The 13,921-nt window shown below is 51.8% G+C and overlaps 1 protein-coding gene across 6 annotated transcripts in view; it reads left to right on the top strand.

Moving 5' to 3' along the window:
• The window catches only part of RYR2 (ryanodine receptor 2), a 540,637-nt gene that overhangs the window by 478,966 nt on the left and 47,750 nt on the right, over positions 1-13,921 (top strand). For all 6 annotated transcript variants that reach the window (XM_045860807.1, XM_045860777.1, XM_045860769.1 and 3 more), the window contains 5 exons: positions 4,231-4,311; positions 5,449-5,537; positions 6,898-7,026; positions 10,901-11,005; positions 13,186-13,267. In XM_045860807.1, coding sequence (XP_045716763.1) covers positions 4,231-4,311; positions 5,449-5,537; positions 6,898-7,026; positions 10,901-11,005; positions 13,186-13,267 — 486 coding nt within the window. The remainder of the gene's footprint in view (positions 1-4,230; positions 4,312-5,448; positions 5,538-6,897; positions 7,027-10,900; positions 11,006-13,185; positions 13,268-13,921) is intronic.

Raw genomic sequence — 13,921 nt, 5'->3', positions numbered from 1 at the left:
TGGTTGGTGGGAGGCCGTGAGGGGCCTTCTGTTCCTGCCCAGGAATCTGCACTGGCCTTCTGAGGCCTTGGGCGTCACTAACGCGGTAGTGCGATCATGTGAGGATTGACTGGAATTCAGTTCCTAGCATCCAGTGCCCACAGCACACGTCCAGTGGAATGCTCTCACCCTGCAGGTTATTTCCCATTTCTCAGCAAGGTCCTGAGCCCAGCGGGCTGGGCGCTGTAGCAGCAGGGGGGACCAGCAGGGCTTCCTCAGGGCTGTGGGGAGCTGAGGTGCCTTGACCAATGGGTTGCAGGGAGTTCTCGAGAGTGCACTGTCTTGTTGCGGGTCAAGGTGGCTGGGTTGCTCCCCGCTGTGGGGGACAGCCGGGTGTGAGGCGAGGGTCAAGTCTGGAGGCGGAGGCTCAGTCAGGACGCTGATGTGTGGGATGGAGGGAGGACAGCCAGGGCTGCAGTCAGAGTCCCGAGTGCTGCGAGGAGGCGCCAGGGGAAAAATCACAAATTGCATCTGAGGGCAAAGGGATGTTCCCCCCACAGCTGCTGTTGCTTCCGTCTCAGCCGTGGGCATACCTCATGTATTTCACATGGCGGTCGGAACTCGGAAAAGGGTTCGCTTCATGCACTGGTGTCAGGTTGTTGCCTTAATTTATATTTCTGCTCTTGATAGAATTTATAGATTATGTATCATGCCTCCAGCCCATAGAAGTTCTATACTTAGAAATCTAGTTTTCTTGAACTTTACATTTATTCTTGTTGTGATTTGCACGTTTCAAAGCAGTTTTGCTTTTGGAACCTATTTGACTCCCCCAGCAGCCCTGTGAGTAGGGAGGTCAGGACTGCTAAGCCCCACAGGATGGAACAAAGGCTCGGAGGTAAAGCAGCTTCTCTGAAGCCACAGTTCTAGCAGATGTGTTCCTGGGCTTCTAGAATGGACGAAAACAATCAGGAGCTCACTCGTTAAGTAGCATCCAGCGTGTGGTCGAAGGTTGCTGGCCAGAGACCGCGCCCGTTACTCAGGAGGCCTTCGTGAAGTTTAGAAACTGTGGACTGGTGGGACCGGAAAGGCCTTGTAATACTGAAGTGATCTGTCATCGCTCGCCTCCCCCGTGAGACTGTGGACTCTGGAGGTCACGTCCGTTAGTCTGTAATCCCCAGGACCTCACAGGGTGCTTGGCATAAAGGGGACTCTTGATGAGTGTTTGTTCAAGTTCACTGGGTCCAAACCCTTGACCTGCAGTTAACAGCTGGAGGCCATTAGTCAAGCTCCTGAATTTCTCAGGTGTTCACTGCACCACAGGATGGGATGCACGTCCCTGGGATCGCTGTGCACCTGAGATGACACAGTGAGAAAACGTTCCTAGCACAGTGCCTAGCACACCAGTCACTGCCCAGACACTGGCTGTGGGCCACTGTTGGTTGAGTTGCAAAGCCCTTTGAGTAGCCGTGTTTGGGCCATTTAAGCAATGACATTGAAACCGGCCATGTGGAATCAGAAACCAGACTTGTCACTATTTAAAAACCTTGCTGGCCCTAATTCTTCAGTGTTGCATGCATGACACGAAGTAGATAGTTCAGCCCTCTAAAGATCAGTGATGCGAATCACCCCCATGGCTGTGAGGGGCCCCGACGGGACCAACCTTGCGCTCCCTGGTCCTCGCCCTCTGTGCTCTGCAGCCCTGTGGACGCTGCTGTGGGCGAGGCTGCAGCCACGGGCGCTCCCTTCTCTCAACTCTGTCCTGTTCTGTCTCGTATGCACACTAGGTGGTCTTTTTGCTTGCTCCAGTTATTTTATTGATGACTACTGACAATTAGTTTTTAACAGTTAAGAACAATTAAACCAAGCTTTGTCTGGACATAAGACCACAAACTTGGATCTGTGACCATGGCTACTCTAAGGAAAGACTTTAATGGGGTAAACCTATTGTGAGTTAGGACAGTGGTCTTCAAGAATATTACTTTTGTTAGATCTCTGAAGTAGAAATTAGTATTTAGTGTCCACTTGAATAAATAAAGTCTACCTAACATTATTTCAAAGTGAGAATTTATATTTTTAAGAATATCTTGGTCCAGTAAAATGAAGACGGGTTTTTGAAAATACAAACACACTTTCTAAATATGTTCAGGTGACTACACTTACCACCTGAGGGCAGGCTATTCCTTTACGTTGTGTTTCCGCCACTGCTCCTAGTACTGAGCTTCCTATGACTGAGAAAACGGTCACGTGGGTGATGAAGAGCCAGTGAGGTGACCGTACCCATTGTCCTCACTTAATAGGGGAGAAAACTAAGGCACAGAGAGCCAACTTGTCATCAGCAGTGACACTGCAGTAACTCCCCCTTTGTTACGGAATTAGAAAGTCTCAGCCCCTTGTAACTAGACAAAGGCGAAGGGAAGCCCTTCGCAGCCATTATGTCGGGCATCATGCAGCCATCACAAACCCCATTTTACGAAGGTAAGAGCACCTCCACCTCCATGTCACTCCATCTCATTACTTGTCATTAACCCCAGTGTCCACCGTCCGGGGCACTTCCTGTCACACCTGTCACCACGTGGGCTGTTCTCCCGTGCCTCCTGCAGACATAAAGCCATCACCCCTGTCTGGCTGCCCTCCTCCCTGCAGCATGGGCCGTGGCAGCATTTTAACCAGATGCAAATGTGTGCGTTGCACCCCTTTGTACCTGGTTCACCGGGGACAGAGGCTTTAGCTTCCCGTCCCACACCGCTCTGCCGCATGCAGCGTGCCCTCGCGTGCGTGAGGTTACTGGTATGTGTGCACAGTCGAGAAGACACTGTGCCTGCCAGCAGTGGCCAAGCCTTATGCTGTGAACGAGCGTGTGGCGTGCTGGGCGTTTTCAGGTCCACGGGTAGACTGCGTGGTATTTATTTCCATGTCAGCTGTTCTGAGCACTTTCTATTGAGGGTCACTCATTCCACATTGAATATATGAAAACTGAGGGTATGTACATGGTTTACTGATTTGATTTTCTGGGGAAAAAGCATTTTAGATGGGCTCACAAGAATCAATAACTCTATGTAACCAACTGCTAATATTTTAAGGATCATTTTAAAGACTTCTGATTGAAATAGCTCATGAAATGATACTGAGCGTTATCAGTGAGCAGTGCAGTTTATCAGCCCAGACTGGTCCCCTTTCCTGTGGTGTCATGAACTAAACACCGAGGGACGGGCTCGTCAGCCAAGTAACGAGAATCAGAACGATGTGCATTTAGCTCGTGAACTTGCCACGGGGCCGATTGGTGCACCTGGTGGCTGTAACCTGGTCACCAAAGATCATGTCTTACAGGCTCACAGGGGCACCAGTGCAGTGATATCATGTACTTTTTTAAATGTTTACATTAGTTTTCAAAATGGTTTTGCCTCCTAACCCTTCCATTGTATGAAGCCTGTCACTTTGAAAGTCACAGACTGCAGACTGGTAAGTCCATCAGCGCTGTCATTTCTGCCATCCCCACGTCCGTTCCCGTGGACACGTGACCATCACATTGTGTTCTTTTTGACCCAAAGTACCTCCAGGCCCAGAACCTATTATTATTTTTCAGTGCATAAGTACATTCATTCACGTGCCAGACAACATTTTTTCTCATTTTGCTTTCTAAACTAATTTAGATTCCAGAGCATACCCTCATATGTTGAACATTTTTTTCACTGACACTTTTTGCTTTTAAAATCAACTCGCATTCGTGTGGTGCTGGTTTTTGTTTGTTTGTTTCTTGTGTTTTTGCTTTCAGAGTAGTTTGTGACAAAGACACATTAAATTGGAACGTTAGGTAGACCACCTGAGCCCTTTCTGTGGCGTCATCCTTACCCAGCCAATATACTTAGTTTTTAATCATGCGGAGTGTGCAGCTTTAACTTTAACATTTGTGCTAGATGCAGAAATCATTTCTGTACACATCTATTTAAAAAAAAGAAAGAAAAAAAAAGCTTAAATCTTCAGGTTGTTTCTAAAATGTTGCCAAACCCATGCTGCTACTTTTAACAGAGAGAAATCTTGAGTGTCAAGATTCAAATGTTCTTTTCTGACAAAGAAAACGTGCATCTATCTGCCAAGCGCATGGCCGTATGGGCTTCAGATAGAGGAGTGGCCATGACCCATGACTGCGGCCGTTCAGAACCGTGCTAGACCCACGTGCAAGTGTGGTGTAGGTGGGGACGGTGGGTGGGCACGCTCGCTCAGGCAGCTAATAACGTCTGCACTTCTCTGCAGGAGAGAAGGTTCTTCAGGATGACGAGTTCACCTGTGACCTCTTCCGCTTCCTGCAACTGCTCTGTGAGGGACACAACTCAGGTTCGTGAGACCTGAGGCGGGGCGGTGGTTCCCAGGTATCCGGGCTTGAAGCCGGTAATGACAGAGGCTGTCAGTTCCTTGATCGGCTTCTCCGTGCAGCCCGCAGCCCGCAGCCCACCCCTAAGCATCGGGCTGTGGGCAGTCACTGGCCCTGTAACTTGTCGCATGCTGCATTGCTGCTTCAGAGTCCTTCGTAGCCATTTCACTAGTTCTCACGAGTTGCCCCTAGGTTACAGGAGACAGTCAGCAGGTGGAAAAGATGTAGAGAAACATGTAGCTTTGCTCCCTTGTGCCCCTTCTCTATACCTGGGGAAGGTACCCACGGCATCCCTGACTGTCATGTTTCTGCCCACTGTTGAGGGACCCAGCTCTGCCTTGCTGCTGCATCCTATGGGGGGCTGGGCGGGGGCGGGAGTGGGGTGGAGATTTCCTCTCTGTTTCCCCATCACTGAGCCACAGTCCTGAGGAAGAAAAGACAAATACCATATGATCTCACCTATAAAGGGAACCTAATCAACAAAAAAAACAAGTGAGGAAAATAGAACCAGAGACATGGAAACAAAATAAAGAACAGACTGATGACAGTGATCGGGGCGGGGGGGGGGGAGATAATAGGGGTAAGAAGGGGCAGGGCCAAGTCAAGGAACAGGTATAAAGGACCCATGGACAAGGACAACAGGGTGGGGAGGGGGAGGATTGAATGTGGGAGGGGGAGAGGCAGGTAGGGCAGGGGAGAGTAATGGGGGGGATGGGGACAACTGTAATTGAACAACAACTTTAAAAAGTAAACCAGTAATTTTTAAACACGAGAAAGGGTTACCGAGTAGTGTAATCACTGTCTCTAAAAGGCGGGATCCTTTCTCAGCCCCTTGTGCAGGTCCCTAGAGTGAGGAGTCAGCAACTGCGCTGGCCGCGCCCCCCCCCAGACAGAATTGAGCGTCTCTGTTCTGGGGAGTGCCCGGATAGGCTTATGGGGAGCCGCTCGCTTTCTGTGGGCAATAGGAACTGTGTCATATTAAATCTATTCTTAGCCACAGCAGTTTTGCTGGAGACGTCATCTGCTGGTAGAGTTGTTCAAGTGACAAGTCATGTTAAATGTTGGAGTGAGTTTCAATGGCATCTTTTGGTCTCGTGTAGATTTTCAGAACTATCTGAGGACGCAGACCGGCAACAACACCACTGTCAACATCATCATCTCCACCGTGGACTACCTGCTGCGGGTTCAGGTACCTGCCGCCCGTGGCAAGAGGGAGGGCTGCTGAGCTGGACAACACGGCGGGTTCACCTGTCAGGCTGGCAGGCCGTGGTGTGTCTGGTTCGTGACTAGTCAGGGGTTTCGCCTTCGATCAGCCTTTGGGAGCAGGGCTGCCTTTGTCTCTCCGTCCCTGATCCCGGCTCTACTTTGCTCATTATTTTCTTTCTGTAAGTGCAGATTTTTCCCTACATATTTTAACTTGAGGGCATTTTGAATTTTATTTTCATTTTGTGAAGCACTTACATGCTGTGCTTTTTCTGCAGTTGATAGAGAAATGGGAGAAGAACGTTTAAAACCTTCCTAGGAATGGGCAAGAAAGGCTTCATTCAGACTACCTGTGTGCTCAGATTCCACAACCCCACGCCAGGCCTCTCCAGCTATCCTAGTATTTGAATTAATTTCAAAGTTCAGCTTGACGCCCACTCAGTTTAGAAAGCCTCTGATGTCACGGTCATCTTTCCCACGTTTGTAGCACTGCGTCTGCAGGTGGAGGTCCCCTGGACAAGGAGGGCCTGTGCATTGTAGGTGGGCCAGGATCATGCTTGGGAAAACCACACAGACTTCGTTTTTTCCCTAAATTTCTGAGTGTGTAAAATTGAACATTTGTTTACTTAAAGCCTAGTGGGGGAAAACACCTATTTTTGAAGCATACGTGCACATTAAGAAGAATTGCTGAAAACGTGTGAATTTTTTTTACTTTCCGTCTCGAAATCCAAATGTAGTTGGCACACGAGGCTAAATTGTGTTATTCATTTAGCTGACTGCAGTTCCTTCAGAATGCACGTGATGGTTGAAAACACCCTGTCTGGAGAGACTGATCTTACTTAGATGTTTGCTTACAGTTGTTGGTATTTACCAGCAGTCCAGCCAGGGTCCCCAGAGGCAGTCGAGAGGCGGGGACATCGGTGTTCTCACCGGGGAAATGTTAGCAGCTTTGTTGGAGAAACAGGAGGCCAGATGTCTATCACCCCAAAAATACCACACCATGACTGGCCTAGTTTCTGTGCTGACACAGAAAACATCTAACTGATCGAGGGATAAATGTGCATTAATCTTCTGAATCCTTGTGTTTGCGAAGTTCAAGATCATCAGAGACAGAAGGCTGTGAAGCTAGGATTTCTGCTGCTTCTCTCCAGTAGTTACTTACATCTAGGGGGAGGACGCTGCCACGTTGCTTCGTGGGAAAAGTGTTAGGAATGGTGTTTCCCTCACAGGTGTTTCTGTTCACTTCCCAATCTCTTACATAAGGTGACTTCCTACGAGAGACTCCAGACCTGGACAGGCCAGCGACAGCTGCAGAACGTGCCTCACCCAGCCCCTCTCTCCCACAGGAATCCATCAGTGACTTCTACTGGTATTACTCGGGGAAAGACGTCATTGACGAGCAAGGGCAGCGGAACTTCTCCAAAGCCATCCAAGTCGCAAAACAGGTCTTCAACACCCTCACGGAGTACATTCAGGTAAACGTTTACACGGTTCTGCTACGTGGACAGAGAAAGAGTCCGCTGGTCAGCCTGGCATTCCGAGGAACAGTGCAAGGTGCCGCACGTGTGTCCCAGCCGTCATCCCATCTCTGAAGGCCCTTGCCTGCAGGTGCTTGGCCAGATGAGGCTGAGGGACAGATCAGGCCGAGATGTGAGTTTACACGGAAGGAGCCTGCTTTGCCCTTTGGCAGACCGGGGCACCACTCGCTCCTCCGCAGTGTGAACCAAGCTCTCAGGGCGTGTTAAGGGCAGGCGGGCATTAGGCTGCTCTCCACGGCCTTGCAGTAAAAGTGAGGAGAGGGTTTCAGGGACACTTGATGAAAAAGAGATGAGTAGTTATCAACCTCACTTCAGTGTGTGTGTAGCCATGTAACATAATCATGATGATACAGGTAAAGTTCCATTTTAAACACTGGCTTGCTTTATATTCTCTTTAGGCTAACTTTGTCTTATCCTGCAGATTTTGAAAATATTTTATAAAATTTGGGGTTTTTTCAACCAGCAAAACTTTGCTGTGTCCTAGAAGGCCAGTCTGCCTTCTGTCCTTCCCGTCTTCCGTCTGCATGGACAGTAGTGCTCTGGTCGGTGAGCCGCCAGGCCTGGGATGCCACATGCGTGGACGGGGGAGGGGTTTGTGGTTCGCTGCCTTAGACTAGCATGATCCTGTCAGGGAGAGTTACGTAAATGTAGCAGCTGTTCCCCGGAGTCGGAGTCCGCGTAGGTCCTGGGGCTGCAAGGTGGCTGAGTGCAGGAGGGGCTCAGTGGGTCGGGGGGCGGGGGGCTCTGCTCCTGCCCTGGAAGTATTGCACTTACTCTGTGCTCCCCCTGGGCAGAGAAGAGGACCCCAGTTTCAGCATTTCAAAATGGAAGAGCTGCAGAGGATAATTCTAATAACTTTTCTTCTGATCAAATCAAAGTGAATTTTAAATCCGTTTCAGTTCGCTCCTGTTCCTGTTGCCTTATCTCTCCGGCTTGCATTATAGCCTCAATGTCCTCGTCCGAGTCTGGAAAGATATTATTCTCATTCAGTGTGAAATGTTCTGATTTAATACGATCAACTGATGACATTAGCCAGCCATGGAATTTTACAGAAACCGTTAGGAAAATGGTTTCTAGGTGATAAATAAAACTTCTATGCCTGTTCAGCTAGGCCTGGGCTTTCTTAATTCCTAATGTAAGTCAGATTCCTGAATTTACATAAAACTACAAGCATCCTTAATCTTTCACTAGTGCAAAGTTCTTTATTTCTACTCGTCCGTGTGAACACGCAAGAGACGACAGGGATGGGGTATGGCTGGTTTATTTTTAACTTCTCATTCTCCCTTGTTTGTGTATGTTATATAAATTAATCACTTCTGAAGTACATACTTTAATAAAACTTATTTTGGAGCAATTTTAGCCACACAGCGTGGTCACAAAGAGCCCCCCCACGCAATCCCGGCAGCTCCCCACAGCATGGGCTTCTGTGGAGCCAGAACACAGAAGTGTTGCCGTGTGGCATTCAGTGACCCGGCACCAGCCTGGACTCGACGCCAGGGAAACCCCAGAGGTCCGTGGCTGTGAAGCCGGAGCCCCCCCCACAGCCCGACGGGGCTGCCGGTCACTGTGAAAGCCCCACGCTGGGTCCACCAGATGGCTGAATGTACTGCCCTCGAGGCCCACGCGGCCTGACTCCTCAGCACTCCCCCTCCGGACCGCCCTGTGGGCCGGGTCTCGACCAGTTTCCCAGTGGAGCTTGTGCACTGGCCACTCTCAGCTAGAAAAATTCCCCCAGGCGCTTTTTCCCTGGCAGAGTCTCACTGCGGTGGCAGTGCAGTGTCCACCGTAAAGACCACTCTCACCCTCAGGCCGACCTCGAGCCCTCCTGTGGACAGGCCTGGGGGGTGGGGGGCATGCTCCGCCCTCCCCCCAATCCCCCAGGGTCAGCCTCAGGCTCCCTGGGAAGGTACCAGTGGGAGGAGGCATCTCCCTGCAGGCACCTGCCCCTGGCTGTGTCCAGGGCCTGGAAATGCCTCTTTTCCCACCCAGTTTCCAACCATTCCACAGACTGCATCTGGCGGCCTGTCCGCCTTGGAATCACACTGCCCTTTTGGACAGTCTCCTGGGGCAATGTTTGGGCAGGGTGGCTCCCTCCCGAGTAGCCCATAAAAGAAACATCTTTTTTTGTCACACTCTGTCTTCCACACAATCCCACACCAGACCTGGGGTGCCCGACTTGGGTTCGTTCTTGAGCGGTCTCCTCTGTCCCTGGTCTGAGTCTGGAGCAGCAGCCTGCCCTCCCCCTTGCTCCGACCCCCCGCACTGGGCAGGGGTGGCCGGTCAGGCCTGCCCGAGGACTCTCCCCAGCAGCTCCCCTTTCAGCCTCAGCCATTCTTAGCCTTGGGGTGGAAGACCCGCTCAGCTCCTGATCACAGCACGCTGTCCCAAGCTGCAGGCCTCAGCAGGAGCTGAGATGGGGCAGGTTCCGGCATCAGCATCTTGTCAGCGTCTATGGTGCCGTCACCTCTTCCAGTCACTCTCCCTAGAGCAGTCTGATGTCTTAGTGTGGGCTCTGATTCAAACTTACTGTGAGTCACTTGAATAAAGGCATGAATTAATGGGAAATGAAGAGCTGCTTTAGAAAAATAAAATCCCTGTTACTTACTTTTCTGGTTGATATGGGTATGTTCACAAAACTTTGAGGTTATACACTTTTATTTGGGGAGTAAAACTAGACATTGTCTGTGTGCAAGTCTTCTGCCTGCAGCAGCACAGCCTTCATGGCCCGTGGCCGTGGGCCGTGGTGGAGGGAGACTGCCCATGGCCATAGCCTGTGGTGGAGGGGCTGCCTGTGGCCGCGGGCCGTGGTGGAGGCCTGGAGAGCAGAGCAGGGACCTGTGGATTGTCTCGGGCTCTGCCCTTGTAAAGCTAAGACTAATGTTGATAAAAGAATTGTCTAAATCTGTAGAAAAATTTTCTAAGAGTTTCTTTGCACCAAACAGACAATGCATGCTCAGGAGCAAGATCTCAAGTGCTCTGGAGAACACCAGTTTTGCAGTTCTTTTATACACTTGGGGTTCAGGGGAACTTGAGGAAGAGTACATAGAGGTGGGAGAAGGAGAGGCAGGGGCTGCAGTACAGGGTAGCGAAGCCTCAGAGGGGCCTGGGAAAGAGGATCCCTCCTGGCATTGCAGAGGTGTGTTCCCCGAGATTCAGGAGCAAACAGCGGACGGCTGGCCTGCGGGGAGACAAGCCTCGCTCGGAAGAAGTCCCTGGCCTGGGGTGTGACCCCCACTAGGACCTGCTCAGTCGGGGCTATATCATCGGATCTCCCTGACCCTGAGGGCGTCAGCTTTATTACAGAACCCTTTTCTCACCCACACTGGTGAGCAGTCCTCTGAAGCACCCACGGCTGCATGGCTGGCAGAGCAGCTGCTCTGTGAAGGACGCCCGACGAGGCTCCCCGCCGCTGCGTCAGCGCTTTGCCCAGGCCAGTGGCCACAGCAAGAGGTGCTGCTCCTGGTCCACAGGCGACTCAGGCTCTTCTCAGGCAGACGAGGAAGCATGTGCTGACTGATGTTACTGCACAGCCCCCCGACCCCCGATAGGGGAACCCACGCCAGACAAAATGAAATCATTCACCATTCTTGTCAGTGTTTCATGATTTATACAGAAACAGAACTGAAAACCCTTGAGGAGCTCTTTGGGATTGATCGTGTTAAACGTTTTGAAGGAGAGTGTGCCTGTCTCCCAAGGGAACTGTTCTCTGTCCTTGCTGCTCACCTTTCTCCCACACTGGGTTCTCTTTCCCGGTGACGTGTGGTGGTAAGAGACGCCGATCTTCCCTTACCGTTGGTGTGTTTCCCCGCAGGGCCCCTGCACCGGCAACCAGCAGAGCCTGGCGCACAGCCGGCTCTGGGACGCCGTCGTGGGCTTCCTCCACGTGTTCGCCCACATGCAGATGAAGCTGTCGCAGGTAGGGCGCCCCCGCCCCCGGCATCTCCATGGCGGTATGAGCTGGTGGTCTCAGGCAGACCGGGCATGCGTCCCCTCATTTGAACACAGCCATGCGTAGATTACTTCCCTTGACACCTCTCCCTGTGCATTAAACAATGTTTTCATAAATAGAATAATTTTATGCAAGCTGAGAATAGAGGGGAGCTGTTACTCCACCTGAGAACCAGAGACCTTACAGACTTGCACATGTGGGGACATGAAGGAGTTCAGTCCCTCTGCTCTGAGTGTGTCGTGTCCCGTCATAGCCCCCCTCGCCCCCTCTGTGGTCACTCCTGGAAGCCCCTTCCCCCACTGACAGTGGGGAAGGATTTCAGACCTGCAGCAAGTCCCTTGCCGAAGGGACCGGATTTTCTTCTGGTTTCTAAACACGCAGTTCTCAATGGATGGCTTTCACCCCACTAGTCAAGAGGTTTAACTTCATGAAAGTCAAAGAGAAAAGTAACTACAAGGATAAGATTGTCTACCATGTTTTACTGTTAATTTGAGAGTGCATGTTGAACATGTCGACATGGTTTCCTCACTACTGTGTCCATTTCATTTGAAACTGAGAGACACACAAATAGAAACAATTGTTGCTCTAAGTCTTGGGCAAAGTGTTCCTTTGCAGTGGTGAGTTTTGCAGTGAGTGCTGATGTATCTGTCAGGGCCTAGTACCTGCCAGGTGCTGGGTGGAGGGAAGAATGCTGCATTCCAGGTCAGAAGACTGGCCCTCACCTGTCCTGTGAGCGTGGGCCCACTCCGTCCTCCCTGAGCCTCCTTCCCCGTGCCGAGTGCGGACCCTCACACCTGCGCCCGGCCTGCAGCAGGAGCGCAGCGCCAGAGGCCGGCCAGCTGGGCTGGCTCCAGCGGTCAGGACAGATCTTCACCTGCAGCAGGGGAGAGGGTCCGGAGTGAGCTCAGCTCCACTTGGATTTGTACATTGGGTGGCTGTGCCTTACAAAGGGAGAGTGAGGGGGAGGGGAGCAGGGGCCCCGTAGCGTTGGGGAGTGCAGCGTGAGCCGGGGCCAGTCCCCGAGCCGAGCTGCCCAGAGGGCAGTCACGGAAGGTAGGCTGCTGCCTGCCCACAGACACCGCGGGAGTCAGCTGACTGACGTAGATCTTTGGCAGCCTTGAGCTCTCCCAGACAGGCCCCTGGAGCGGGGCTCAGCCACCCCGGGGCCGAGGCCTCCAGCTGGTTGGCGCTGTGTGAGCACGTGTCCGAGTCTCTGCAGCCCAACGTGGACAGAGGCCCGGGTTGTGCTGGGCGGGGAGAATCCCGTCACCGTCCAGTTGTGTGCTCGCCCGACAGGTCCCATTCTGACGCACTTCCACATTTTCTTGGCGCCTGATGCCGAGATGCTGCTGCTGCTCAGTTTGCAGACTCGGTGGAGGTCTCAACTGTTTGGAGGGTAAAAGTCTCATTCTTCCAGCAACGTGGAACTGGAGCTTCCTGGGTGGCAAACCCCGGGGGCTGTGGGGTAGACAGAAGCATGCTCACACGTCCAGGCCCTGGACCTAAGCACAGGGCTGTGGAGACGCAGCGTATCCATGTAAGATAGTGTATTCATGGTGAAAAGTAAAAATGAAGAAACCCTGGCAATTTTAACAGGGAAATTATCAGAGGGTGTAATAAAACTTAGAAATGAGGTACGTTGTACACTGTGAATGTAGGTAATGCTCGTCCATTTTTGGTTTGACTTACATATGTGAGTTTACCTCATATCACTTATATGCTTATTTTTTTCCAGGTAAGTTAATGTTTATAAAATATATACCATTTTGTATAATAAGTTAGAAGAAAAAACAAGTGCTGTAGAGAGTTTTCAGGCACCAGAGGGGTGGACTGTGCAGAGGCACCTGCGTCTGCGCTTGTGGAGGCCCCGCCCCTGCCCCTACCCCCACCCCACCCAGCCCCGCCTTTGTCGGGCCCCACGTCCACGTGACCACATCAGCAGGTGGGGTTGGCATCTACTGCAGGTGCTCTCCAGTGCTGAGGGGCATATTTTTAGTGAGTGGTGTGCTGGCAGCTGGCTTTCCTGCTGTGACGCTGCGGTGGGCGCTGCGGTGGGCGCTGCGGTGGAGCAGGGCTCTCCCTGGGGAGGCCGGCGCTCTGCAGGGTTTTCGCGCCCTCTCTCAGACGCACTGTGTTAATATTTCCAGGACTCCAGTCAAATCGAGCTGTTGAAAGAACTCATGGACCTCCAGAAGGACATGGTGGTCATGCTGCTGTCCATGCTTGAAGGTATTTGACTCTCCTTTATGGGCATTCCTTTGCATCATACGCATCCAAGGGGCCTTTATTTTTTAAGGATCCGTGTTTCTGCATGCAGCAAAGAGGGAAACGTCCACACCGGGATATGACAAGTGCCTGGGTTTATTGGGGGCTTTACTGTCTTTTCTCAAGTGTGTCTTTAAACAAGAGAAGTGCTGTGCATCTCAGTTTATATGTCTGGAGTGAGACCTGTGGCACCTCACCACTTTTCCTTCCGGGGTGCCCCCTAGAGAGACCTCGCCCTGGCAGGTGGCACGGGCAGGTGCGGTGTGTCGTCAGGGAACGAGACACTCAGGTGAACTCCGGCCTGCGGTGGCTGCGCTGAGCTGACAGCCGAGAGCCCCACGGTCCTCGCGTGCCGCCCTGCAGGGGCAGCCCCGCCCTCCCCTCCACAGGCCTCTCGGTTTTTCTCCTTTTTTTCTTTGCCATCGCTTTTCTCTCCTGAGTCAGGCAGACAGCACAGTGGTTGAGGGCTTGACCCTCGGCTCCCCCACCGGCGTTCCCATCCTGCTTCCCACAGCCTGCTGTCCGAGCCTCGGACAAGTCCGCATTCAAGTTCAACGTCCTCTGTGAAGTGGAGATAATGGGAGACTGATGTGGAGATTCAGTGAGATCTTGTGAATG

This window comes from Phyllostomus hastatus, unplaced genomic scaffold (assembly GCF_019186645.2).
Source record: "Phyllostomus hastatus isolate PE091 unplaced genomic scaffold, TTU_PhHast_1.1 phas_contig_148, whole genome shotgun sequence".
NCBI lineage: Eukaryota > Metazoa > Chordata > Mammalia > Chiroptera > Phyllostomidae > Phyllostomus > Phyllostomus hastatus.
This window is presented reverse-complemented; position numbering and strand designations above follow the sequence as displayed.